We start from the raw sequence: 25,880 nt of genomic DNA on the forward strand, positions 1-25,880 counted from the left end.
CTAATTTCTTGATTACAGCATTACTGCAGCCCCAAGTACTTCATTTCATGGATCCAGATTACCTTGGGTTTCCGCACTGGAACGGGTTCATTTCCTTCTGGTAGTGCTGACCTTGATTACCTGGCTGGATCAGAAAAACAAGGTGCTTTAACTTTCCCCGAAACAAACCAGCGTACGGTATAATGAATTTATTATGATTGGATTGGAGGGCAAAGAGAAGTCAATTTTACAACACCAACCAACCCAAAAAATTAAATACTCACACTGGTATATTCATTGCCTGCATACAAGTGGATGCAGTGCAATCTATGTGTGCGAGATTACCTCCAGTATCACAGCTGAGAGGGATGCAGACACTCAACAAGGGTGCGAAATTCTTTCGTGAATGGTAAAAATAAATACATAAATAAATCTGTTTCTGTTACAGTATCAGACATAGTCATCCTGCTGCAAGAAACAATAACACATTACCTTCTTCATTTTGTCCAAGCGCAGGAGCATATCATTACAGCAGGAGGCAATTTAAGCCTTGTGGCTATGTAAAGGCGCTTATATTGCACAACTGTGATGTAAAATCAGTCATACTGAGGTCGGAGACCATACGATGTTTGAGTCTATTTAACTTATCAGCATGCCCCAGTGCCTTATTCAACTGTGTGTATTGCTTCAAAATGGTAGCCTGTGGAATTTTTCCAGTATGATGAACTGATGAAGGCAAGTTCCCTGTAAAGGGAATGCATGGACACAATTATTCTAGGTATGATGCCGTTAACCGGAGACGCCAGATGGTTTGTTTCAAAAAGATACCTTGAAAATTGCCTTTTTGGAAAAAGGCACATGCCAGAAATTAACAGGAAAAAAAATTGTGCAGAGGACATAATGAACACATGCCAATTATAAGGAGAATAATTAGAACACACAAAAGACCTATGTTTTATATTTATAACCTGACTTGCCAGATGGTTTGTTTAAAAAAAAAAAAAAAAAAAAAAAAATAGCTTGAAAAGGGAAATCAAGACTTATGTTGTGCAGTTCTGAAAAAACAAAAAGCTTCTTTGAAAACTAATATTTTCATTTAGGACCAGAAGTGGGTATTGTAGCCAAACCTTTTACTCAAATAAGAGGAGCGTTAGTTCAATATAATATTACTCAGGTAAAAGTAGTCATCCAAAAAATGTACCCAAGTACAAATAAAAAAGTATTTGGTAAAAAGAATAATCAAGCAATGAGTAACATTGTGAGTAATTGCTTACGATGTTTTTTTTTTTTTTTTTTTTTTTAATAATGGTATTTATTCTGAACACAAAGTTATCTAAATGAACCGTTATTATTATACTGTATTATAACCTATTACATAACCACATTAAGCCAAAGAAATATATATGTATATATGTATATGTATATATAAATCTTTTTTTAAAAAGGCATCAACATAGCGTTTACAGGGAAAAAAATGAGGCCTTCAAAGAAAAGAACACGGTCGCCACAGTCAAACATGGTGGAGTTTCCCTGATGTTTTGGGGTTGCTCTGCTACACCTGGCACTGGACTGCTTGACCGTGTGCATGGCATTATGAAGTCTGAAGACTAGCAACAAATTTTGCAGCATAATGTATGGCCGTGTGTGAGGCAGCTGGGTTTCCGTCAGAGGTCATGGGTCTTCTAGCAGGACAATGACCCAAAATAAACTTAGAAAAGCAGTAGAAAATAATTTGAGAGAAAGCACTGGACACTTCTAAAGTGGCCAGCAATGAGTCCAGACCTGAATCCCATAGCACACCTGTGGAGAGATCTGAAAATGGCAGTTTGGAGAAGGCACCCTTCAAATTTGAGAGACCTGGAGCAGTTGGCCAAAGAGTAATTACAGCTGGTCTAAAACTCGTTGATGGATACCGGGAGCGGTTGTTCGCAGTTATTTTGTCTAAATGTTGTGCTACCAAGTATTAGGCTGAGGGTGCCAATAGTTTTATCCCGGCACATTTTTGGAATTTTGTGTAAAATGATAATGATTTCCCCCCCCCATTTGCTTCTGTGTTTTTTCATTGCAAGCAAAATAAATGAAGACATTACTACCAAAGCATTTGTAATTGCAGTCATTTTCTGGGAGAAACTGAGCATTTTCTGACAGAATTGCAGAGATGCCAATACTTTTGGCCAGCAGTGTATGCGTCATTGATTAAACTGGTAGAGCCTTTGTTGGCATTATCTCCGGCAAACAAAAAAGTAAAATCTATTATGTAGAAAAAAGAGGATAAATGTAACAACTAGTGTAAACCAAAGTAGTGGATTAAGAGTAGCATTTCTTCACAAATCTACTCAAGTAAAAGTAAAAAGTACTGCTTTGTAAAACTACTCTTACGTACATTTTTCTCAAAAAGTTACTGAAGTAAATGTAATGGAGTAAATGTAACGCGTTACTACCCACCTCTGTTTAGGAACATAAATGTACCAGTGATTTATTTTGTATGTGTAATGTGTTGTTCACACTGTGACTTACATATTTTAGTTTCAACATTTGATACTTGTGTATTGATGTACATTGTTCTAGAAGAGAAATCAATCATGATAATGATATTTTTTACTATCCCTCACTGGAGCTGTGGCTCCTTGTTGGTCCGGTCATTTGGTGAACCAAAATGTTAAAATTTCAATCTGCTTCTGCATCTTAGAGAAAAAAAAAATCTATTCATTTTATCAATGATTTCCAAATTGTAGACGTGCATATTGTTTCCTGCCCTCGTGTTATATGTGCCATGAGCTCAGCTTTGTGAATGAATTTAAGTCACGCCTGCATTTGAAAACGGACACTGGGCATTTGTTTTCCCGTGTATGCCTATAAAAGCGGGTGCATTGCCAGGATTTCAAATGAAGACATTACTATTGGCAGGCATATTTACTTTGGCTTGACACATACATGTATATTGTCTGTGATGATTTATGGAAAGACACGTTTCACTGTTGTCTCAAACATCGTGATCTCTAGTTGAAGGCCCAGGGCAACCGAATCCAGCAACATGGTGGGGAAGTCATATCTGGTTCACTTTAGAAACTGCTTCTAATATATTTAATAGTGGAATTCCAAAACAGGGGCATTCCAAGTGCTAATACAGCTACCTGGAAGTCAACCATTATCAGATACCTGTGGTATATGTAGTGAAATGGTAACAGGCTCATAAAATTAGCATCTATAATGATGCATTCGCTGGGGATCATACAGAGCAGCCATTTGGGTTTAGACGGGGCTGCACTCTCCCTTCCTAAGTGCAATGTGCTTATGCTAATGGACAATAGATCTAAATGACCTTCACCAGCCTCTATACCGTCTTTGAATTCTAAAAAGACCACAGGGGATAATTTCAAATGACCCAAATAATTTTTAGTCATGTGGGGAAATGGTCGCTATTGTGCCAGTGAATCTTTTAAAGCAGTAAGAGACCAATTAATGTGTTTCTATCTCCATAATCTTTTGTAATGCAGGAAACACACCAGAGAAAGAGGTGTGCTAGTACTTTGCGGTGCCGTAGATAGGGAGCTTGAAATGGAAATGAGCAAGTGTGCAGGTCAGCGACGGTCAGTGAAATTATTCCAGAAGGGAGATAGAGGGTCAGTGTAGTCATCATTACCAATGGTAAGTGCATATGTGCGTAATGCTTACTGGGATTAAAGTGGCTGAGTAGAATCTTGTACAAACCATGGAGATGTGCGTCCAGGTAGACGTGTCCTCACTGCTTAGACTCATGCTGACGTTACACTGGTGGATCTGCGATGCAGTGAGGCCCGAGGCTTTGTGTTCATCTTCCTCCTGCTCCCTTTTGAGACTCGCAAGCATTTGGAGCTCATCATCATCCACCATGTACAATTGTAGGCTACTGGTTGGGTCTAAGTGCCAATCACCAGAATCACTAGGCTGGCTTGTGTTGTCTTCCTCCTTTGAAATAATTTCACAAAAACAAAACAAATCACTTATGCAGACAGACACAGTTCAAATGAAACAGCTTTGCATTCCGTCAAAGCAAGCCCGTCGACGGGAGCGGGGGCAACCGGGTATGTTGTCCCGGGCTTCAGGACCCTTAATTTATTTAAATCATTGTCTGATTAAATATTATGTTCTTCTCGATATATACTTAAAAACATATTAAATATTTCAAATATATATTTTTATATTTTTTCCTTTTTTTGCACAATGAGCCCCCCCGTCTCCGCAGAGAATGGTTTGATCCCGCTCTGGCGCACGCATTTTCTTGTCTTTGCCTCTTTGCCAATGACTCGAGCTGGAGGAGAGCGGGCCTTCAGTAAAATGAAAATAATTTTTAAAAACTACCTGAGCTCCACCATATCACAGGGCAGGCTTACCAACCTAGCCATTGTTACCAAACTGCACTTTATGGGAAGTTGCAGTGCTCTCAACTCTGTACCGTAGTGTAGAGTGGACCGGCGATTTACTTGGCTCCTTCGTTGTCAGTTCGTCCGGGTCTTCCTTCAGAAAGGTGGCGATGTGCATAAAAACGCAAAGACACGTCGGATGGCTTTTTGCTGGAACTTTTATTAACAATTGGGGACTCACAGCCACTCAACTCAGCACTACCGCACAACAACTCGCAACAATTCCTATCTCACCCCCTTATGCTCGCCCACCTCTTCGTCTGGGCCAAACTGGTAAAGTTGGTCATATTGTAGGGGACAGCGGCCCCTTGGGGATGCCGGTAACACCATGCTCTACATTGAGCCTGACCTTGCTCAAAAACTGGATTTCATTGATGTTATAAATGACTTGCTGTCAAAGGATCTAGGCGCATCACTGTTTGAGAGCTTGGCGACCCCAGGGATGTGGAGGGGGCAGGCACAGGATGTTTAGTTATACTGTTTTGTTGCTTAACAGGCAGGCATAGCACTTTCAGTTGTATTGTGTTGTAGCCTACATGGGACAATAGATTGAAGTTGTTTGTGTCACATCACAATACGGTCTGTTAAATGTAACTGTCCATCTCAAATAATTTGAAATTTTTCACTTTCATTGCTTGCAAAGCGTTAAAGTACTGCGTATGTTGTCGTGGCAAGCCGGTGGCAGGGGTGGGGTGGGGGGGCCTTATAATGGTCTCTTGTCCCCGGGTCCCTGCAAGTCTGCTGACAGCCCTGCGTCAAAGTAGTTCTGCTAAAGCCTCCAACGTTAAATGGAGAGGTTACAGAATCCGACTGCAAAATACTCCAAATTAAAGGCAAACATTTTCTGTTCATAATAGATGGCCATCCAGTCTATTCATTTGGGAGAGTAGTGCAAAACGACTCTGGCCTTGCCCCGGTGTCAGTGGTGAGTCCATGAATTAATTTTAATAAATAATAAACCAAGGCCTAGGGGAGAACAGACTCAAATGTCAAATTTCTATGACAACCTTTCAGTCAGAGGCATCACTGCATACTGCCTGTCAGGAGTTGCCAAAAATCAGCATCGTACACCACAGGCATGAAGAGGGATACGAGGATGTGTCGCAACACTGTTGTGTAAACTCAGGAAGAAAACAACCGTCAAATACAACTCCCTGGAGGCTGTGCCATCACCCTAGCTGACTATGCTTATATCTTAGATTCATGCCTCAAACTCGTGATCAACAATATAGTCTGATCCCTTTCTTCATGACTTTACAATCCTTAAAATAAAATCAACACATTATCCTCCCCTCATTGGTTTACAAGCCTTCTTCCACTGCTTTGTCTTTCCGAAACCTCTCTGCTCAGTATAAGCCCAAATAATGTGCCAATATAAATTCACAAGATCAGGGTAAAATGGCAAGGAAAAGAGATGAGGATACATTGGGTTTCATGGTTTAAAGTATGATCTCATCAAACCCTGTTTGGAATGGAATATAAAATATCAAAATACTCATAGTGTTCTTTTTACTATCGGGCTGTTTATTTTATTTTATCTGCACAGTGAGTTCAATTTATGCTTAGCAATGGAATGCAATTTTCAGGGATACAAATCTTAAGTTAGATGGGAAAAAAAGCAGAAAATACTTATAAATCTGCAACGTATTGTTGTTCACTTTTTGAGTCAAAGTGTATCTTGTCACCTACATTTAAACTGTTTGGATAAGAGTAGATCCTTCAGGCTGTGCTTACCTTCAGTGGGTCATCCAATATGACTTCTCGAAGACTGCTCCTTGACAGGGTTATGTCGTTTTTCCCATCCACCGCCTGGTTTCCTTCTTCTACTTCAATTGGCCCACACCTCTCATCCTGTCTGTTACCACGGGATGAGTGACAGGGTCTGGGAGCCATCCCATCATTTTCTGCTGTCTTGCTAGATAGAGACTGCAGGTGCAGGTCACCGGCAGCTGGAGAAAGATCTTCAAACGATGTTTGCTCAGTGTTTTGATACTCTGCGACTTTAAGTTCCAAATTTAGATCAAGACATTGGGATAAGTCAGGATTGGAGTCTCCACTTGGTGTCAGATGTGGGAATGCACTGTAGCCCTTTTCCTGGAAGAAGACCAGAAAATAGTTGAATAAAGATTGTTGCCCTATTTGAAGTATGCCTCTATTATTCACAGTTTATCAAGGTGGTGAGTCAGAGCACATCACACACAATATAATGCATTATGCTTTTATTTTGTATAGTAACACATACACATTTTTATATATTTCATTTAGTTTGTATTTACCATAGTGGTGTAAAAGTAAATTGACTATACAGCTGTAAGCTGTGCCAAGGGGAAAAAATGTTCCTGGCTATTCAAATATGAATGTATGTGACATACAATACAAATAAATATGTAACAGCAAGGTCAAACACAATTCCTTTCAGGACACTGTAGATTAGTGCTTATGCCCGAGGTGAGTGTCATCCTATTATGAGTAAAAAACTGGATTCACTGTATAGATTCTTTCATTAGGAATGTCAACTGTATTGAGCAGCGTTGTCAGTGGCATAACTTGGTGTGAAAGGTGTGCGAGTGGTGACGGAGGACTGCGCTTGTCAGTAATACTACCTGCACATCACTAAATGTGCTACACATGTATTTGTCTCTTTTTTTTAACTATTATAACTATTTATTTGCCTTAAATGCCTTAAAATCTCTGGTGGCATTTTATAACCTAAACCTTTGCTATGCATCTGACAACATACAGTGGTACCTCTACTTATAAACGTCTCTACATACAGAATTTTCAGGCTACGACACGCCTCAATGGGAATATATAGCCTCTTGTTAAAGTACAATATATGTATATGCCGGAAAACACAAGAGAAAGCTGAAAAGGCAGTTTCTGCTCTTGCACCCCTCTTTAAAATAAACTGCTGTATTTTAAGCCAATATAACTTTTGTGTTTGATAGGACAATATTTCTATGTGCTGCCTTAGCAGTTTCATGGCGCATTAAGCATTAAACTATTTATAATTTGTCCGTTTTACCCTGGAGTGCCCCGTTTACAGACACCGTGCAACCGCTTTTGTTTCAACCCAGCCATAAAAAGAAGGTAAGTAATTATATTTATTATTCGAAATGACTATCAATTTATGTTTTATATTTAGTTTAAATATAATTATATTCATATTATATTTATATATATTTAGTTTAGTTTTAGTTTATTATTTACTTTATAAAATTATTCACTTGCATGTTTTAAACTTTTAAACAAATTACTCAAAAATGAAAAAAATAGTGTCTGTAAATATGTCATGGATATCTACCTCATAACTATCGCTTTATTGTATTTTTTTGTTACTGTCACATTTTCACCAATACTTTAGATGATAAATAATCGATCCAAACAAAGAATAATTGAAAAAAAAAAAAAAATTTAAAAGGGTAAATATTTGAAAAAGAAAATCTCGACCACTCCTTGATGCCTGCGATTTCTGCATTGCGACCCTTTTTATATTACCGTTTTTCACCCATTAAGTCCCCAAAAGTCCAGCTGTGGCCACTGGCAGCTGTATTTTGACACTCGGTGAGACATGCTACACAGAGTTTTCAGATAGAAACAAGGTAAGTACGAGATAATATCTCGTTAAAATCATGGTATCTTTAATTATGCTCTCTCATGCTTTCACCCCGATTTAGGGTTTAGAGGTTTAATTTTTTTATTTTTTTTTTAAATAACCTTTTAAAAAATGTTCTTCCTCCAGAAAATTGAGATTTTAAGCTTTCCATGATGTATCACACATGTATATATGACAATTTTGAAATTTGGCCAAATTGGGGGTCTCAGAGCAGAACTTCAAGTCACCTGAGTGTTTTCCGCCATATGTATATTTACAATATAGAAATGAATGTACAATACTTATAGCTGCTCTGTCATTGGCTATTGCCTAGCCTCTTTCTGGCATTCAATTGGCTAAGAGGGACCTATACTGTATGTGTATGTGTGTAATCAAGCGCCCCCTTCATTCGCCCCTCAGGACACGAGGTGTTCTGACAGCTTCACGCGAGTGTATTAACTTTTTTACATTATTTACAAGTCTTATTTTATGGTTATTGTGCAATAATCTAATTTTAGCATGCATTTTTTTTTTTACATGTTTTGATGCAATTTCATGCTTTACAAAAGATTATATAGCAGATCGATAGGTATAGATTATTTTAACAGATTAAGGCATTTATATGGAAAACGCGGCTCTACTTATGGAATTTTCAGTTTATGAAAGTACTTCAAGGACCAATTATTTTTGTAAGTAGAGGTACCACTGTACCTCAAACTAGATGCACTGTTTTTTAGTAGCTCGCGAACAAAGGCAAGTAAGACAAGCCTCACGCAAAACTACACATTTGCCGATTACCTATTTCAAGGTACACCATGGTATGAAAACATCAAGGTTTCATAACCGCAAAAATTTTCCGTCATACCGTCCCTACGGTATTAGGTATTTTTTAAGTCCCAAAAATGCATGGAAAAATTCTTTGCTTGCAGCTACAAGGCTCAACCATTCCCCACCAGTTGTTGCTCAGTGTCAGTGAGTCAGCTGTGTTACACGATGGGTGCAGGAGGTGAAACTCCTGAACTCCCCCCACCCCCATCAAAGAAAACAAAATCGCTGGTATGGGAATACTTCGGCTACAGAAAAGTTACAGACGGCCGCGGCTTAGAGTAAGAGGGCCAAACGACATGTTTGCGGAGGGTGGCTGCCGAGGAGGCAATACCTCCAATCTGATTTCACATTTATACAAAATTAAAGGTTAGTAAACACTGTCATGAAATTTGCCCACCAGCTACGAGAGTTAACTCCAACATGTTTAGTGTGTTTAGCGGTGGTAAAACGTGGTTGTTTTTTTCTCTCTGCCAACTGTCTGTGTTGAGAAAGAGTGTGTGTGTATAATGTAAACATAATACGAGTCGTACACACGTGCTTTTAATGGAAAATAATTCAATTATTTTTGTTCTGATGGTAATAATGTTGAGCTGTGGCTGTGGGTTTAGGCTAACCTAAAGGACTGCATTTATTTACATTTTATTTTTATTTTTTAAATTTTTTTATTTTAACTTAACATTATACTTATGTTCCAATTTTCTAATATGTATTTAAAAATAAAAATCCTGTTCAATGCAAAACAGCTTTTTTTTCTTGAAACCCAGATATCTCAAAAGTAACACATTTTAGAGCTGTAATTGCAATGCCATGATACCGTGAAACCGTGATATTTTGGCTTACGGTTATCATACTGGCACATGCCTATGGAAAACTAATTTGGCATCCGAGAAAAGTTGTGACTTCACTCGAGGTGGACATCTGAAAAGCTGAATGCAACACAATGGCTGACTATAATCCGGCATCTCAATCCAATGGCGAATCAATGGATATATTTTGGGCTACATCGGACTTTTTGGAAGAAATTTGTTCAAGAGACATTGGAGAGGCACTTTAGATGTCAAATTTTGTAAAAAAATATATATATATTGGCAAAATGGGACTAATGCTTGGTAGTATGTTTCAGGTGATTATATTTGGCTTGAAAAATGGAAGAGAACATTTTGACGGGAGGCGGCCTTTAAAAAATTCTGGTTCATCGCATTAAAAAGTCGATGTGAAAGATAACCTTCACTTTCCACAACATTGTAAATTCAAATTCAAAATAAAAATTCTTCTCAACCACCTCATTTGAACTACCAGCCTCCTTCGTGCCTATAACACCAGTATTGATACGCCACAGTATTAGCAAACCGGTCAGGATGCAACCTGTTCACGTTTACAGAAACATTGGATTCAACACACGCAGTTACCATTTTAGTTGCCTTTTGTTTGGAAGAATGTCTGATTGAAAAAAATATATATCTTGATAAATGCTGAATAACGAAATGCAATAAATCACAGTTTCCTTCCTACAAACTTATTTTAGTGTACATAAAATGTAGCCATTATAATAGATTAATCATATACTGTACCTTATTAGACTTTCACACTTAGTTTCCCAGCAAAAAGAAAAAGCACATTCTTTCAAAAATACATTCCTTCCTCATTCCAAAAGCTACACTGGTCGCCTTAAATGACTGTTGTGGAAAAATTAACTGGGCAAATGAGCAATTTCCACCTCACGCAAGTATGAACAAGTATTTTTAGGTGTCAGTATATTAACTTTTTTAAAATCCCAAGTCAGTAAGTCTACCATAAAATAACAGTAATATCATATGAACTGCAGACCACACAAACTAATTGATTTACAGACTTTTGTCTCACATCAATCAAATATTTAACACATTTAGTGTCGTTAATTTAACATTACTACCAATCCACAAGTGCGAACAACACTAGACGAGATTACCATTAACAGTTTGTTTTCTCACTTAAACAGATGATCCGATATGCAAAATATCAAACATACGACATTCAGTCTTTTGAAATGAAAATAGGTAACTTTCTGATTTACTGGTTGGTCCTATCTTAAATCTATATATCTTGTCTTCTATCTTATCTTATCTTATCTTATCTTATCTTATCTTATCTTATCTTATCTTATCTTATATCTAACCTATCTTAAATAAAAATAAATCCACAAAGTTGTGCACACTTTAGATTTTTAGTAAGTTCAACCAAAATTTTTCTTTTTTGGGTCAATAACTGAGTAATTGTAACTAAATAAAAGGAGTTGTGCTAACTTGAATTATCAAGTTTAGGGACAAAACTTGCTTCACTGAGCAAACACAACTTGAAATGTTAAGTTGTGCTAACTTGAACAGCTTGAAATGTTAAGTTGTGCTAACTTGAACAGATTTCAATGTCAAGCTAGCTTGATTTTTAAGTTTTGTTTACTTGAAATTTTAAGTTGAGCTTAATTGCGACGGCAGCTATTCAGTCCGCAAAACCTTGTACAGTGATTCCTCGACTTCGTTCCCTTAGTTCATCGCGGATTTTTTTCCCCAATTAAAAAAATAAATAAGTAAGTACAGATGAGAAGTAGTGTTGCACCGATACCATTTTTTGGCCCAGATACCGATACCTGGCTGTGCAGTATCGGCCGATACCATACCACCCCGTTTATATATATATATATATATATATATATATATATATATATATATATATATATATATATATATATATATATATATATATATATATATATATATATATATATATATATATATATATATATATATTAGGGCTGTCAAACGATTAAAATTTTTAATCGAGTTAATTACAGCTTAAAAATTAATTAATCGTAATTAATCGCAAGTAATCGCAATTCAAACCATCTATAAAATATGCCATATTTTTCTGTAAATTACATATATATTCTGTAAAATAAATTGTTGGAATGGAAAGATACAACACAAGATGGATATATACATTCAACATACGGTACATAAGGACTGTAGTGGGCATTTCACTCTACTGTCATTTAAATCTGTCTATGCTGTCCTCACTCCGAAGCGTCTACTTTTTCCAAAGCTAGACAGCTAGTGAACGACGCCTTAATAATTAGACTTCTTCCTTTTTCATCTGATTTATTAATAAAATGGCCTCAAACCACTGTCCTCTTTAGACTGTCGTAAAACTACAAAATAAAAGCACACAAGCATTGCATTAGCAACAACGTTAGCTTAGCACGCTATACAGGTTCACTAAATATAAACAAAAAACGTCTCATACAAAAAATATAACATTTCGCTTACTAACATAATATGTACATTCTTTACAACAACCATACTTACGGACAAATATTGTCCAAGGATCATATAAGCACAACATTATCAGCCCGAGACGTCGTGCAGCCATAATGAAGTGGCAAGAAAATAATAAACCATGTCGCAAAGCGACCACAAGAGTTCGCTGTTGGACAGCAAAAAAAGCCTTGCTGTAAAACTTACCAAAAGGCAGAATACTTTCTGAGCGGGACATGTGCGTTAATTGCGTCAAATATTTTAACGTGATTAATTTAAAAAATTAATTACCGCGCGTTAACGCGATAATTTTGACAGCCCTAATATATATATATATATATATATATAAATATATAAATATATATATATATATATATATATATATATATATATATATATTTTTTTTTTTTTTTTTTTTTTTTTTTCCCAAAGAGCTACATAATTGGATGTGAAATCATTCTATCAAGGCTTTGTCAGGCTGTTGCTTACCTTTGCAAAATAGGAAAAAGACTAGTACAAAGTGAATAGTCTACTAAACCCTAGTAGACAAGTTGAATAAACCTTTGGCTCTCAAAGGCCAAAATAGTGCTACATTTGTGCAATTAATAAAACATGTATAATAATAATAATAATAATAATAATAATAATAATAATAATAATAATAATAATAATATAATGCTAGCCCAACAGTAAGAAAGTAAATAAATTCATAATAATAAACTCTGAATGAAGTGAATAAACTTTTTTAAACCTCTCAAAGGCCAAACAGTGCAACTTTCATGAAATTATTGTCACATTCTGCTGCTGGTTAGACTGTGTTTTGTTGCTGGGCTGGTCGTGGGGGCGTTCCTGACGTTGTACCTGAATCCAATGCAGGCTCATCAGCGCAGCATTTAAGCACAGGTGGTCTCAAAGATATTTGCCTTGCTGATCGCCATTTGGCACTAGAGTCTCGCTACAATTGCTTGTCACGCCCCTGCATTGGGTTTTTTCTGTTAGTGTGCTGCTCTCGTTTGTAACCTCTACCATGTGCAGGTATGAGTGTTTTTATTTTGGCTTTTTGGCTCGCTGTCTATCGTCTTAGTTAACCTTCGAGTTTGTAGTATTGAGCTCCGATGACCTGCTGTCCGGAGTCCTTTTGTTATTTCTTCTATCCCGCGATCGCGTGTTATTTTTTTTGTTTGCAATCATTAAACCCTTGTACATATCCCCCGCTTGTTGTCTGCTTCGAGTTCCAACTTTGTTTCCGCATTTGCGGACGCTAACAATTATAAGTAATAGTAATTGACCACAGCATCCCGTCTGTCTATTAGCCTCCTTTTTTTTCGGGAGGGGGGAGCCCCTTATTTCTATTTCTGAAAGGTGGCAACCCTACTTTGGAAACAGTTCCCAAATTACTTCGGCATTTCTTTCAGTAAAACACAATAAAAGTAAAGTAGACATAGTGAACTGACCAGAGATTGTTGCTCCGATCCAGCGCCCTTTCTCTGGATTGCAGTCCTGCTCTTGCAGGCTCAAACTCGTTGTGTTCGTTCACATTTCATCTTCAAATGTTTTATCAGGTTCGAGGTATTGAAATTGGCCGATTTAACTCCACATCTGGAAACTTTCAGGCCGCAAATCTTTCATGCAGCCATTGATTTTAATCGACGGGATTTCTATTTTGAAATACTTCCCGACCGCGGCCATTTCTCCTGGTTTGTTTTTCCTCCATATGAAAAAGCGGCCTTGTCATTGGTTAGGAGTGGCTATTGGCCCGCTCTCATTGGTCTGGAGCAGGCCAATAGCGATAGCTGCTTGGTGTTCACGTGTCATCACACAACACAGAGATGGAGTGTAGTGAGCTCCAGGAGGAAAAAAAGGCTGCGGTCAAATGTTATAATAATGGATTGGTAAATGGTATCGGCGCCGTCTTTGTTGGTACTCGCCGATACCGATACCACCATTTCGGACTGGATCGGCGCCCCCTGCCGATACTAGTATCGGTATCAGTGCATCTTTAATGAGAAGTCCCGAGCCGATCACGTAGTCTTTTTCTCCCTCCTGCTGCTCTTTGTTGGTTAGGCAGTGCACTGGAGTTGTTCATTAAAGTTAACGATGATTGACAGACGTTCAATGACTGACAGATGTTCAATGTTTAATCTTGCCACAGATGCTTAGAAGCCGAAGCTTCTAAGGGCTGCATGCGTAAATATTCGTTTACTTTGTTAAACAGTTGCAGTGGCAACTCATTTTGTGTAAGATAGCAGCTTGAGCAGATTTGAGTGGACTCACTCAATGAAGCATTTAATTAAGTCAAGCATTTTTCTATTTTATTCTTGTTAAGAAATAATTCTGTGGGTCAGTAAAATATTTAAAACATGTCATAATTACTAAAGTGCTTATAACCATTTGTTAAAATATATAGATATACATTTAGTTTTTTTTTGTTTTTAACTTATCGCAGCAGGTTCTGGTCCCCATTAACTGCGAAAAACGAGGGATCACTGAAGTCATTTGACTATGCACTGCACTGTCATACAGGACACACAGGTCCTGCTTGGGTTTGCTTTATATAAATGCACTTAAATCTAGTCGACTTAAAATTCTAAATCCTCCTTACTCTTCATAAGTTCTGCTTACTTGTAATGCTCAGGTCTGCTTACTTAACATAAGTACTGCTTGCTTAAAAGTCTTCAGAGCTAATCCATCCATCAAAACTTGTATTTAAAATAGGTTGAATCTTGAAATTTAAAATGATTTTTTTTTTTTTTTACAGTGGAATACTAGCCATGTCTGTGTTTATCATTGCACAACATTGTTTTTGATGGCAAAAACTACAGAGGACCAAATCTCAAAATTGCCCTCTGAAAAAGTGCAGGGGGACATGTCAAATGTAGCCCCCTGCCCCCATGTTTAAGCATATGAGCATTGTATAAATAGTTTGCTCAAAGTTTTGCATTTATTGAAGCAACTTTGCTTTTAACAACCACAGTTATTGATCTAGAGTATTCATATTGATTTTTTTAAAGGTTTTGCTGGACAACCGATGACGGCGATTAACAACCAAAATAATGAATCCATTTCCATAAAATTGTGACAAGAGGTACAACAGAGCCACTACTGATGCACTAAGACATTTATGAAATGACTGTTGACGGTAACTACAACCTCCCTGCAACACGCAGTTAAGTGCAGTTATCAACTGTAGAAAATTGCACACACTCACCATTCACAGTATTGTAAACATGTGAAGAGTATAATGAGACCCAAAACAAGTAGTAGTTTCAAAAATACTGCCTCAACAAGGAAAATGATGCTCCTGTTCTGATGGACATTTGAAAAGACAGATTCATTTAACAATTGCACATAAGTAGTTTGAAGAGGTGTGGAAATGCACTAAATCATACAAAAAAATGTGTGTCTAATATTTTGATTCTGACAAGTAGTAAACAGCTCAGTTGTTGACATTGGTCAAGTATTCCCTCTCTAAAAGTGTCAGTCAAAACTGAGCATTATCATTTTGTGAAAGCAGAGTTACTGATACATATCTTGTATTGGGGCTCATTATACTGAGCAAGTGGTCGTAATGGTGTGGTTTGTTGGTGTATGTCAGCTTATAAGATAGTTGAGTGAAGAAGGCACAAGTGATTATTCTGCAAAAGTGCCAGGATCAGTGAGGAACTTATTACTTGAGAATATACTGTTTCTCACATTGACAAACACATTAAGCATAATGATGCCGTACTTTTGACAGATGAGACTTCCAACTGAAATGTTAAAAAATACACTATTATAAGCAGTCTCCCCCCAGACTAGTTTGTGCCAGTTTGGAGCGAAAAACTGAGAATTGCAAGTCGCAAATCTAGAGACGTAAAGTCGTTAAATGGGGTCGGTACTTTTCCTGAAACAAACACAAAGCTCCCTAAGCACAGAGAGTCTGTCTTGTCTCTATTTCTTCTCTCAACTGGCTCCATTTGCGGCAAGCTTTATTCTGAGGTGAAAGGTTATAATAAGCCCTTTGAGGCTTAAGCTTATCAGCGCCATATGTTATTTGCTTTCTCCTTCCTTCGATCCTTCATCATTCTACTTCAAGCGCAAGCCAGTAAACAACTACTAATGAATAATATTTTGGCCATATTGCTTTGGAGTCTGTTCCTATGTTGAAGGCATGTTTATATACGCTATTGTTCCGCTTTCTTCTACATTTTCATAGTTCCATTTCACTCAAATCACATGCCAGTTTATCTAGGACCACTGTATGCTTCTCTAGATCACAAGCAAAATTTCTTTGCTTTTAATATTTCTCTGTGTTTAAGAACAAATGGCTCAAAAGAATTGCATGAACCTGATGCAACACCTTGAAAGGTGAGGGAAGAAATGAGCAAGTTGTCAGAAATGAGTGAAAATCTAAATCAAGCCAATGTGTGTCAGATAAATCGTGTGTGCTCTCTCTACCATGTTGGCGGCTCAATAACAAGAAAAAGCTTTTAGCATTGCAATGATTAAGTCATGTGTTGCAAACTGGTTTCACAACCATGTTATTCAAGGACAAGCACATGTTTTTTCATCTGAGCTGCCACCAATGATTAGATATATTGCGATGATTACATTCAAGGCACACCTAGGTACAAACTAATGCAATCCAGTTTTGATTGTGGGATTAATTTAATATGTGGAAGCAGTCTGGTAAAATGTAGCAGTGTTGTGCGCTACATTCAGTTTTACCTAATCAAAAGTACAAATGCAGGGGCAAAAAAATAATACTAAAGTAAAAGTACAAATATCTAAGAAGAAATGTACTCAAGTAAAAGTACAAAAGTACTTGCTTTAGAAATTACTTTACAGGTAAAAAGTACAAATGTACATTCTACCGATGCAAAAATGTGATATACAGTGCTGCTCGAAAGTTTGTGAACCCCACAGCGATGGTCAGATTTTTTGTAAAAAAAAACTAAAATAACCTTATTAAATGTTAAGTTATACCCAAATCCACAATACTGACATTCCAAATAATGGACTGAAACAAAAGAAATAGTTATATTGTCATTCTTTATTTAACAAAAGTGGTTGATTTAAGAAAAACTCAGATATCATGTGTGCAAAAGTATGTGAACCCCTTCAGTTAATAGGATATTGCGCCTCCTTTTGCAGAGATTACCTCAACCAAACGGTTTCTGTAGTGACTAATCAGCCTCTCACATCTACTTTGGGGGATTTTTGCCCATTCTTCCTTGCAGAACGCAGTCAGTTGAGAGAGGTTTGATGGGCGTCTGGCATGAACTGCTCGCTTCAGGTCCCGCCACAGCATTTCAATGGGATTTAGGTCAGGACTTTGACTGGGCCAGTCCAGAACACGAATCTTCTTCTTTTTCAGCCATTCCTTGGTTGTATTGCTGGAATGCTTTGGATCATTATCATGTTGCATGATCCACCTTCTGCCAAGCTTTAACTTCAAAACAGATGGCGTCAGGTTATGTTCTAGGATTTGACAATATTCCTCAGAATTCATGATTCCCTGGACTATGTGGAGTTGTCCAGGTCCTGAGGATGAAAAGCAAGCCCAGATCTTGACATTCCCACCTCCATGCTTCACTGTTGGGAGAAGGTTCTTTTGGTGGTATGCAGTGTTGACTTTTCGCCAGACATGGCGGTTTTGGTTGTGACCAAACAGTTCAATTTTGCACCTACATCAGTTGATGAAAACTCTTTTTAATTTAGTCTCGACAACACAACTGTTAAAAAAACAAAAAAAAAAAAACTACTGAATTGATTGATTAGGAAATCAGGTTGAAATAATAGAAAATTCCAAAATGTTGAGGGGGTTCACAAACTTTTGAGCAGCACTGTATGAGATCCGAGCCAATATGCAAAGAAATAACCAAAAAATTCATTGACTGCTTAATTGTATTTAAATCTGCAGAATGGAAAAAACAAGCAATAAAATTGACTGCACTGTAAACAGAAGCTTAACAAGCTCAAAATTTATCTTAATGGCGGATTGCTAGCAACTATCAGGTGCATACTGGAGCATGAATCGGGACTGGATTTTCACTACAATTCCTTCCCACTCCCAGAGAAAAATTCTCATTCGATCCCAATCCTGGGGTTGTGTCAAAAGTAAATCCCATCCGGTCCAACTTCAGGAGAATGACTCCCAATCCCATCTCGCTACCAGTCAAAATCACTCCAGGAGAATGACTCCCAATCCCATCTCGCTACCAATCAAAATCACTCTCACTCCTGTTTTTTTTTTTTTTTTAAACACTTTTAAGTTGGTCATTGGGAAGGTCAATGAATTGTTTTCTCTTTATTTAGACTGTGTTTAATTCCGTCCAGAATTAAATTGAGACCACTCTCCCCAAGTCTTTACTACTGGACCCACGCATTTTTTTATACGTAACTTATTTGTTAGTAGCACCGTCCCGTTTCACTATCAAGAAGTGTTCTAATAACTTGGACCTTCCTCCACCAGTTTAACCAATGGGTCATAAGTTCCGAATTTCATGTGTAGTTCTCTCTTCTGGTTTTCACCTACATCGTTCGCCATGTTTTTTTTTTCGTTTTAACCTGTCCTGTTCAGCTGCTTGACACGGAGAATGGAGATCTGACTGTCCGATTGAGCTGAACCATTTAATGTATTACATGGGAGTATGACATACATCCATTGTGATCATTCAACGTATCTTGTTTGTTAGGAGGAATCAGCAAACAGGAAGGGGTTATGGGGAAACAAAAGAAAAAAGGGAGAGAGAGAGACAGAAAAAGCACAGACAACAACAAGAAATACATTAAACGCCTACTCAAACAAACTATGAATATGTTGGAGCTATCGTTAGCTAGTTGAATCGCAGGTTGACACCATGTGGGGGGCCTGATAATCAAGTAAAGGGGGGGGGGGGGTGAGAGATAACTGATTGGAAGGAGTGAAGTGTACCTAAATAAGCTATGTTGTGTAGAACCCAGTATTTGTGTGAATCCCTTGCAAGTGTATGTTGGCATCTTATTCTATGCTATCTCATTGCTAATCCTGAAAACGAGGTTTCCTATTTCAAGGTGTCTAATTGCACCTAGTCATGCGTGACTCCCATCTAACATGTGATAGTCCCGCAGACGAGTGGAGATAATGAATGGGCGCCAGCCCATCCCTCCTCCCGCAGCCCAGCAAAGGGGCCATCACCCCCCCAGGGATCCAGGGGTGTCCCCCGGGCCACCCGCACCCCCATCAACTGGCCTTCAGGGATGGGAAGAGGGCACGCACCACCAATCCCAAAGCCATCCCCCACCCTGGCCCGCGAGCCACAGCAACAGCCCCCCAACCAGCACAGTACATCGCGGTACCCCCAACGGCCCACCAAGCCCAGGGCAGGTCCCCGTGCCAGAGTAGGCGACATCCAGCCGACCCCCCAGCATCCATCCAGCGACCCGCGCTGGAGTGTAGGGCGGATACCCAGGCAGAGAAGAGAGGGGAAGGCGGAAGAAGGAAAATGCAGGGGAGCCGCCATGGGTCGACGCAAGACCGGAGCCCCGACCTCCCCCCACTCCCGCGGCCAGCAGCCCAGGCAGAGACGAGGCCATGCCCCAGGAGCCACGCCATAGAGGAAAAGTGTTGGACCCACCTACCATGCTATTACTGTGGCTGCCAGGTCTCCGACTGGCAGCCATTACCCAGCATTGTGATGAGATTGTGTGGGGAGGGTAGTGCAGTGTGCAGCCGTTACTGAGGATGTAAAGGTGTGCATTACTATGCGTTACCACGTTAGTTCAATGATGCGCGAAATGTCTGAGAGACAGAGAAAGCAGAGCGGGTGAGGGCAGGAGAGGAAGGGAGTTGTGAGTTGTTGTTTTTTTTTTTTTTGAATGGAAAAAAAAAACTGTTCAATTCATTCAGTTAATAGAAACATATTTGATGTGAAAGACGTTATAGAATGTATCATGTAATCACGTGTAAAACATGAAAAGTAGCGCCAGTTACTTTGCCAAATAACTAAATCTTTTACATTGAGGTAACCGAGTTACTAACTCAATTACTTTTGGGAGAAGTAATTTGTAACTGTAATTAATTACGTTTTTAAAGTAAGATTAACAACATTGACCGCAGGGGACAATTTGAAAAGTAATGGAGTAAAAGTACAGATACGTGCTGTAAAATGTAGTGAAGTAAAAGTAAAAAGTACCACTTCATATTTGTACTCACAGATTCACAAAAATCTACTAAGTACAGTAACGAAGTACTTTTACGTTGTTACATTTCACCACACATATTGCAAAACAAACAAACAAAATAAGTGAGTTTGAATAAAGATTTAATTGAAATGTTTCCAAAGTAAACACAAATGTTACTTGGCGTTTGAAACAAGTTCCACCCGGGTGAATGTATTTACGCTCCCGTTTTGTGATTGGTTACACATGCCGGCCATAAAATCAAGAAACCAAAAATCAGAGGATCGATGCATACACCCCCCCCTGCCCCCCCCCCCCAAAAAAAAGAACCTAGGAAATTTAATTCCCATCCATTAATGAATAAGTACCACTGGTCGCAGAAATTTTAGATGGTCTCCTAAACAACAATTTCAACAGCAACAAAGTGATTGACCTTTAAAGCCCACCCCGAGGATGTAAAAACTAGTTGTTTGACTCAGTTGAAAAAATAATTTCAAATTAATTAAAGGCTTTGTAATTAATGTTCATTAATCTAATTATAATTACATACCAATATTTGCCCCCCTTTTTTTCTATCTGAAAGGATTGTAGTGGATGATTGAATCAAATACCTTTGTAGGATAGTCAGGAAAAATGCAATTAACTGTTTTTTTTATCCAAAACAGTGGGGAAAAAACAATCTGGGCAGCAATTACCTGGGGCTAAAGTGCCATTTTAGGACTTCTTTTCTCTCCCCGGAACAGTCCAACATTTAAATGGTAAAAAGAAGACAAAAAGAAAAGCAAAGTGCACATATTTCTTCTTCTGGTAGAAGAACCAGAAAAATACTTGTTTTGGAGGTTTAAAACTCCTGGAAACCTCAGGACAAAATATGTTGGTGAATGTTATAATGACTAGCACATTATATATAATTGGACAATTATTATTTTATCAAGTTTTGTTTTTTTCTTATTGCGGTGGGGGGGGGGGGGGTGTAAAATATGCTTATTTAATTGATTCTCTATATTTCTGTAGCCATGAGCTGAGCTGATTTGTGCATTTATTCAGTATACCAGAAAATTGAACACTAACAAAGGTTCTGTGTTTGGAACATAATCAGCAATATATATATATATATATATATATATGTATGTATGTATGTATGTATGTATGTATGTATGTATATATATATATATATATTTTTTTTTTAACCTGTTAGAGACTAGTTATTAATTAATAATAACTATTCAGTAAAGTCCCATCCCTCTTAAAAACACAGTTCTTGACAATTGAAATAAAAGTTCAACCGGAAACAATAATTACATTGCAATTGTGAGTATTCATTTAGCTCAAATTGCCCTTAATGGTTATCAATTATTAACTCTTTATTGAATAGCAATTTATATACTTATATATACAGTGGGGAGAACAAGTATTTGATACACAGTCAATGGGAAAACCCATTGGCAGTGTATCAAATACTTGTTCTCCCCACTGTATATATACTTTTTTTTTTACACATTGCAGTGGTGTAAGGAAGATATACCCTGTATTTACTATATATGTATATTGATGACTATAAAATAAGGGTAATGTCAGGGAAATTCAACTTTGAACTCCAAGACAAGTGTTACCTCGATAGCTCGATTAGAGAAATGAATCCAACCCCAACCATGGACTGCTTTTCTATGAAGGCTTTATGAACGAGAGCTCTCGGGTACAAACGCGGAGCCACGCACAAAGCGTCCTCTCCGCATGTGGACAAAAGAGAAATGCAGGGCATGCCTCTATTTATGGGTTGATATCATAGAAACAAAACCGATACTTACTATAGACCCCAATCACGTGACGTCACAACTCCGCCCCCCTGATCGATGCCGCCATATTGTCCGTCAGCTCATCGTGTTTACATATTACCGCTACGTACATTCCTCCTATTACTGCGTGTTTTTCTGCTTGTCTAAGGAATCACTGCCTAGTTAACGGACCCAAAAACCTTCCTGACAATCGTTAACATTGATTTATCAAAATGGTGAAGGCATGTGTGGCGGTTGGTTGCAGTAACAGAGAAGATAAACGGTCATTTTAGTAGTTGCTGTGTGCCCATTGTTAAAAGGGCAAATCTCGAAAGCAGCACGGTTTGTGTATCTCGGTCCATGATGCGTTTGTGTCGACAGCCGTTAGACAGCGGCGAAAACATCAATATGATGCCAACACAATCGCAGACATCATCAGATGGAGACTACGAAGCTCGTTGCCACGGTCGCGCAGCAAGAAGGTGAGCGCAACAACAGGTGTTGTGCCGAAAAATAGCCGCCCTGCGTGAAATGTCCCCCCTGACGGGAGCACCCACACGGAAACGACTTTCTTGTACCGTGAATTTGTATTATTTTACTCTGCTTGAACTAATAAATGTCATACCTGTGTGATTGTCATTGGGATATGTTCGTGAAAACCTGTAGACTAATACATTTCTGTTCAAAGATGGTTATGTGGCCCAATCCACGATTAGTTACTAAAATACAGTACTAATATTTTGGTAATTTAATTATTTAAAACTGATCTTACAGTCGTAATCCATTACTATAATGAGTACATGAAAACATTTTATGTTTTCACGTCAATAAAGCGTTATAAATTAGCGCTTCCGTCAGGGGGGACATTTCACGCGGGGCAGCTATTTTTCGGTACACACCGACCCGTTGTCGATCAAGTTCCATTTTACAATCGTGACAACGGTGACGCTCAGCTGACCAAATGTCGGTTTATATTCGGGCCGGTGCCGATTTTGGGTACATCTATGTGCACTTGTCCTCAATAATGACACATCAGATTTGTTCCCGGAAATAACAAGCCCAAACGTTAGCGAAGATGACTAAAAAACAGACGTCTTTGGAGAGCCATTTTATGGGGAAAAGGCCACCTCCTGAGGCAGAAGAGGAGCCTACAAACCAAGTCCGTTCTGCCAAATATGTGGCTAAAAGCTAGCAAACGAGGCAACAAAGGCGAATGCAATGAGAGCATCATACCTTGTGGCGAACTGTATCGCTAAAACCAAGAACCCTTTCACGATTGGAGAAGAACTCATTACGCCTGCGTCCAAGGATATTTGCTCTCAAGTTTTAGGAGAGGCCGCTGTTACAAAAGGTTGATTCAGCGTATGCTCAGTTGCATTTTTCCTGCACTTAATGTTTTCACTTTTAGACCCGTCGTGTTATTTTATATTTACTGTATTTTTCTGCCACACATTGCCGATCCGTGAAAAAAAGGCTTACATCACACTGATCCGTGGTGCAAAAAAGGTTGGGGACCACTGCTTTAAGGTCATGTCTTTATTAAAGGATTGCGTTTGGCACAGTTTTGTGGTTTGCAGACATGTAATTATTTCAAGGTTAAATTAAGGACAAAATACTATATATTTTAAATACAAATGGGACCAACCCCTTAACAAAGTGGTTGGGCTAATGCTGCTAACCACTAAACAAACCCTTGAAACAACCAGCCATTATTTTTCCATTATTCTATGATGTTTGATTTGAAAGGCATAAATGAACATGGAGCAAAGTGTGCAAACAACATAAAGGGAAGTTAAAATATTGTTCATTTGCTTTTACACCACACAATGTAATGACTATAAGCCGGTTGGAAATCATTTCCCATTACATTGGAATAATAAGACTTATTAAAGAGTTTTGAATAAGTAAAAGCAATTAGCATTTCTTTGAAGGCCGTAGGCTTTAAACTTAACGTCATTTTATTTCCCCGCTCAGCATAAAGTAAATTACACACTAAATTCTGACACCATTAATATATTATCTGATTATAATAACCCCACTTACCTCTTAAGTTGAAGTATATTCCCCACTGTTAAATGAGCAGTGTGAAAGAGCTCAGAGAAGTTACTTTGACACGAAACTGTGTGCACTGTGGTAGATGTCGTTTCACGCTGGCTTAAAAAAAAAAAAAAAAATTCCAATGTAACGTTCAGTGTGGAATGGCCCAAAAGTGGCACGATTTCAACCCAAAGTTTCTCCAAAACTACTCTATGTTAAGCATAAGCTTCCACTCAACATTAAGGGAGTGACAATACGTATATCCATGTGTGATATTTCGCAATAAAGCGGATGTGTTTTGCTTGGTGTACCTGAACACACTGCGTGGCTGACTTGACAGAGTGAGAGAAGACATTTTACTTTCACTTTGCGGCGCATAGTGAGCATGTTATATTGCAATAGTTTTGAAATAAATGATTAAAAACTTGACGAAGCTGGTGATTTTTTGGCGATGTTACCACAATAATAATTGTCACCTTAACTTATAAAGACTGGCGAACGGAGGACCGAGGAGGACCGTCGACATAGTAGACGTTCTACGGCCGTATTGTCAGGCCAGTTCACGGACGGCACACCACTAGAGCTGAAACGACTTCTCGAGCAACTCAAGTAACTCGAGTTTAAAAACTGATCCGAGTAATTTTATTCACCTCGAAGAATCGTTTAATTTTGCTCTAAGCATCACGTTTTGCCCGGACGACTTTTTAATGCGGGACAATGCGCTGATGTCACGTGTGTAGAGGCAGAAGCAATAAAAAAAATACTCTACTGCAGCCGACACCTGCTACAAACTACGCGGACGTTGCGATAAACTAGCCCACATGATGCTACGCATAGAATGCTATGGTGGTAGCAGGTAGCATCTGAATCGTGTCATAGATATCACGTGTATGTTGAACTAGATGTTAAATGACAGTCAGCGGCGTTAGTAAACAGCCGCCATCTTAAAGCAGCAACCTCTCAGCGCTAATAAATACGATTAACGTTACTGTCACTCGCTCACGTAACGTTAGCCCTGCGGAGGGCTAGGTTTCTATTAATTTTGACCACTGTTGATGCGTGGCTAACGTGTTTTATGTACAGGCTTTATTTAATCTGTGAAAACATAGCGCTGAATGTGCTCCAATACAGCAGGTATCATACTGTAACGTTGACAAAGAGTCACCCGCTTCGTTAGGTTGCAATTATTTTTTGGGGGGGAACTTGTGGAACAACCAACACACGACTGCTGTCTGCCGCAGCCGACGCACGCGCACCTGCCAGAACGACAACAACAACAGGAAGGCACGTTTCTCGCCCTCCCGCACCTCCTTCACCCCTTCACCACCGCACGTCACGCGGTGCATTCAGGAACGCATGCAAATATCCCCGTTGTCAAGTCATTGAGCCCAGACACTGGTTTTAGGTCTTTCATGGCTCCGCAAGCACCAACCTCATATAAATTGGAACTCTGGTGCCGTACTGGGGTGGGGTGCAGACTGTAAGGGACGTTGTCTGGAAGAAAAGAACCCTGGGGTCAAAGGTCATGTTAATGATGAGACTGCAGTTAGCAAGTTTTCTCTTTCTGTCACTCCAGAACCGGCAATCGACTTGAGCACCATCCCAGAGTGCTAACACCATTTACGCCAGATTTTTGACAAAACCCGAGCCCAGTCTCTGCCACCCCACCGTCCCTATGACTGTGCTATTGACCTTATCTCGGGCTCCACTATCCCCAGGGGGCGCCTTTATCCCATCCTCGGTCCTAAAAAAGTCGCCCAACGCACCCGCAGTCTTCCAGGCTTTGATCAGTTTTGAAGCGCCTTCTCGCTAATGACCTCTACGTTAAAGCAGA

General features: G+C 38.7%; 1 protein-coding gene across 1 annotated transcript in view; it reads right to left on the reverse strand.

Annotated features, from left to right (window-relative positions):
* cfap20dc (CFAP20 domain containing) overlaps positions 1-25,880 on the reverse strand; it is an 89,548-nt gene that overhangs the window by 33,581 nt on the left and 30,087 nt on the right. The window contains exons 13-15 of the mRNA XM_057846943.1: positions 6,117-6,476; positions 3,691-3,927; positions 63-124 (exon numbers count right to left, since the gene is read on the reverse strand). Of these exons, the coding sequence (XP_057702926.1) occupies positions 63-124; positions 3,691-3,927; positions 6,117-6,476 (659 nt within the window). The remainder of the gene's footprint in view (positions 1-62; positions 125-3,690; positions 3,928-6,116; positions 6,477-25,880) is intronic.

Source organism: Corythoichthys intestinalis, chromosome 9 (genome assembly GCF_030265065.1).
Source record: "Corythoichthys intestinalis isolate RoL2023-P3 chromosome 9, ASM3026506v1, whole genome shotgun sequence".
NCBI classification, from domain to species: Eukaryota; Metazoa; Chordata; class Actinopteri; order Syngnathiformes; family Syngnathidae; genus Corythoichthys; species Corythoichthys intestinalis.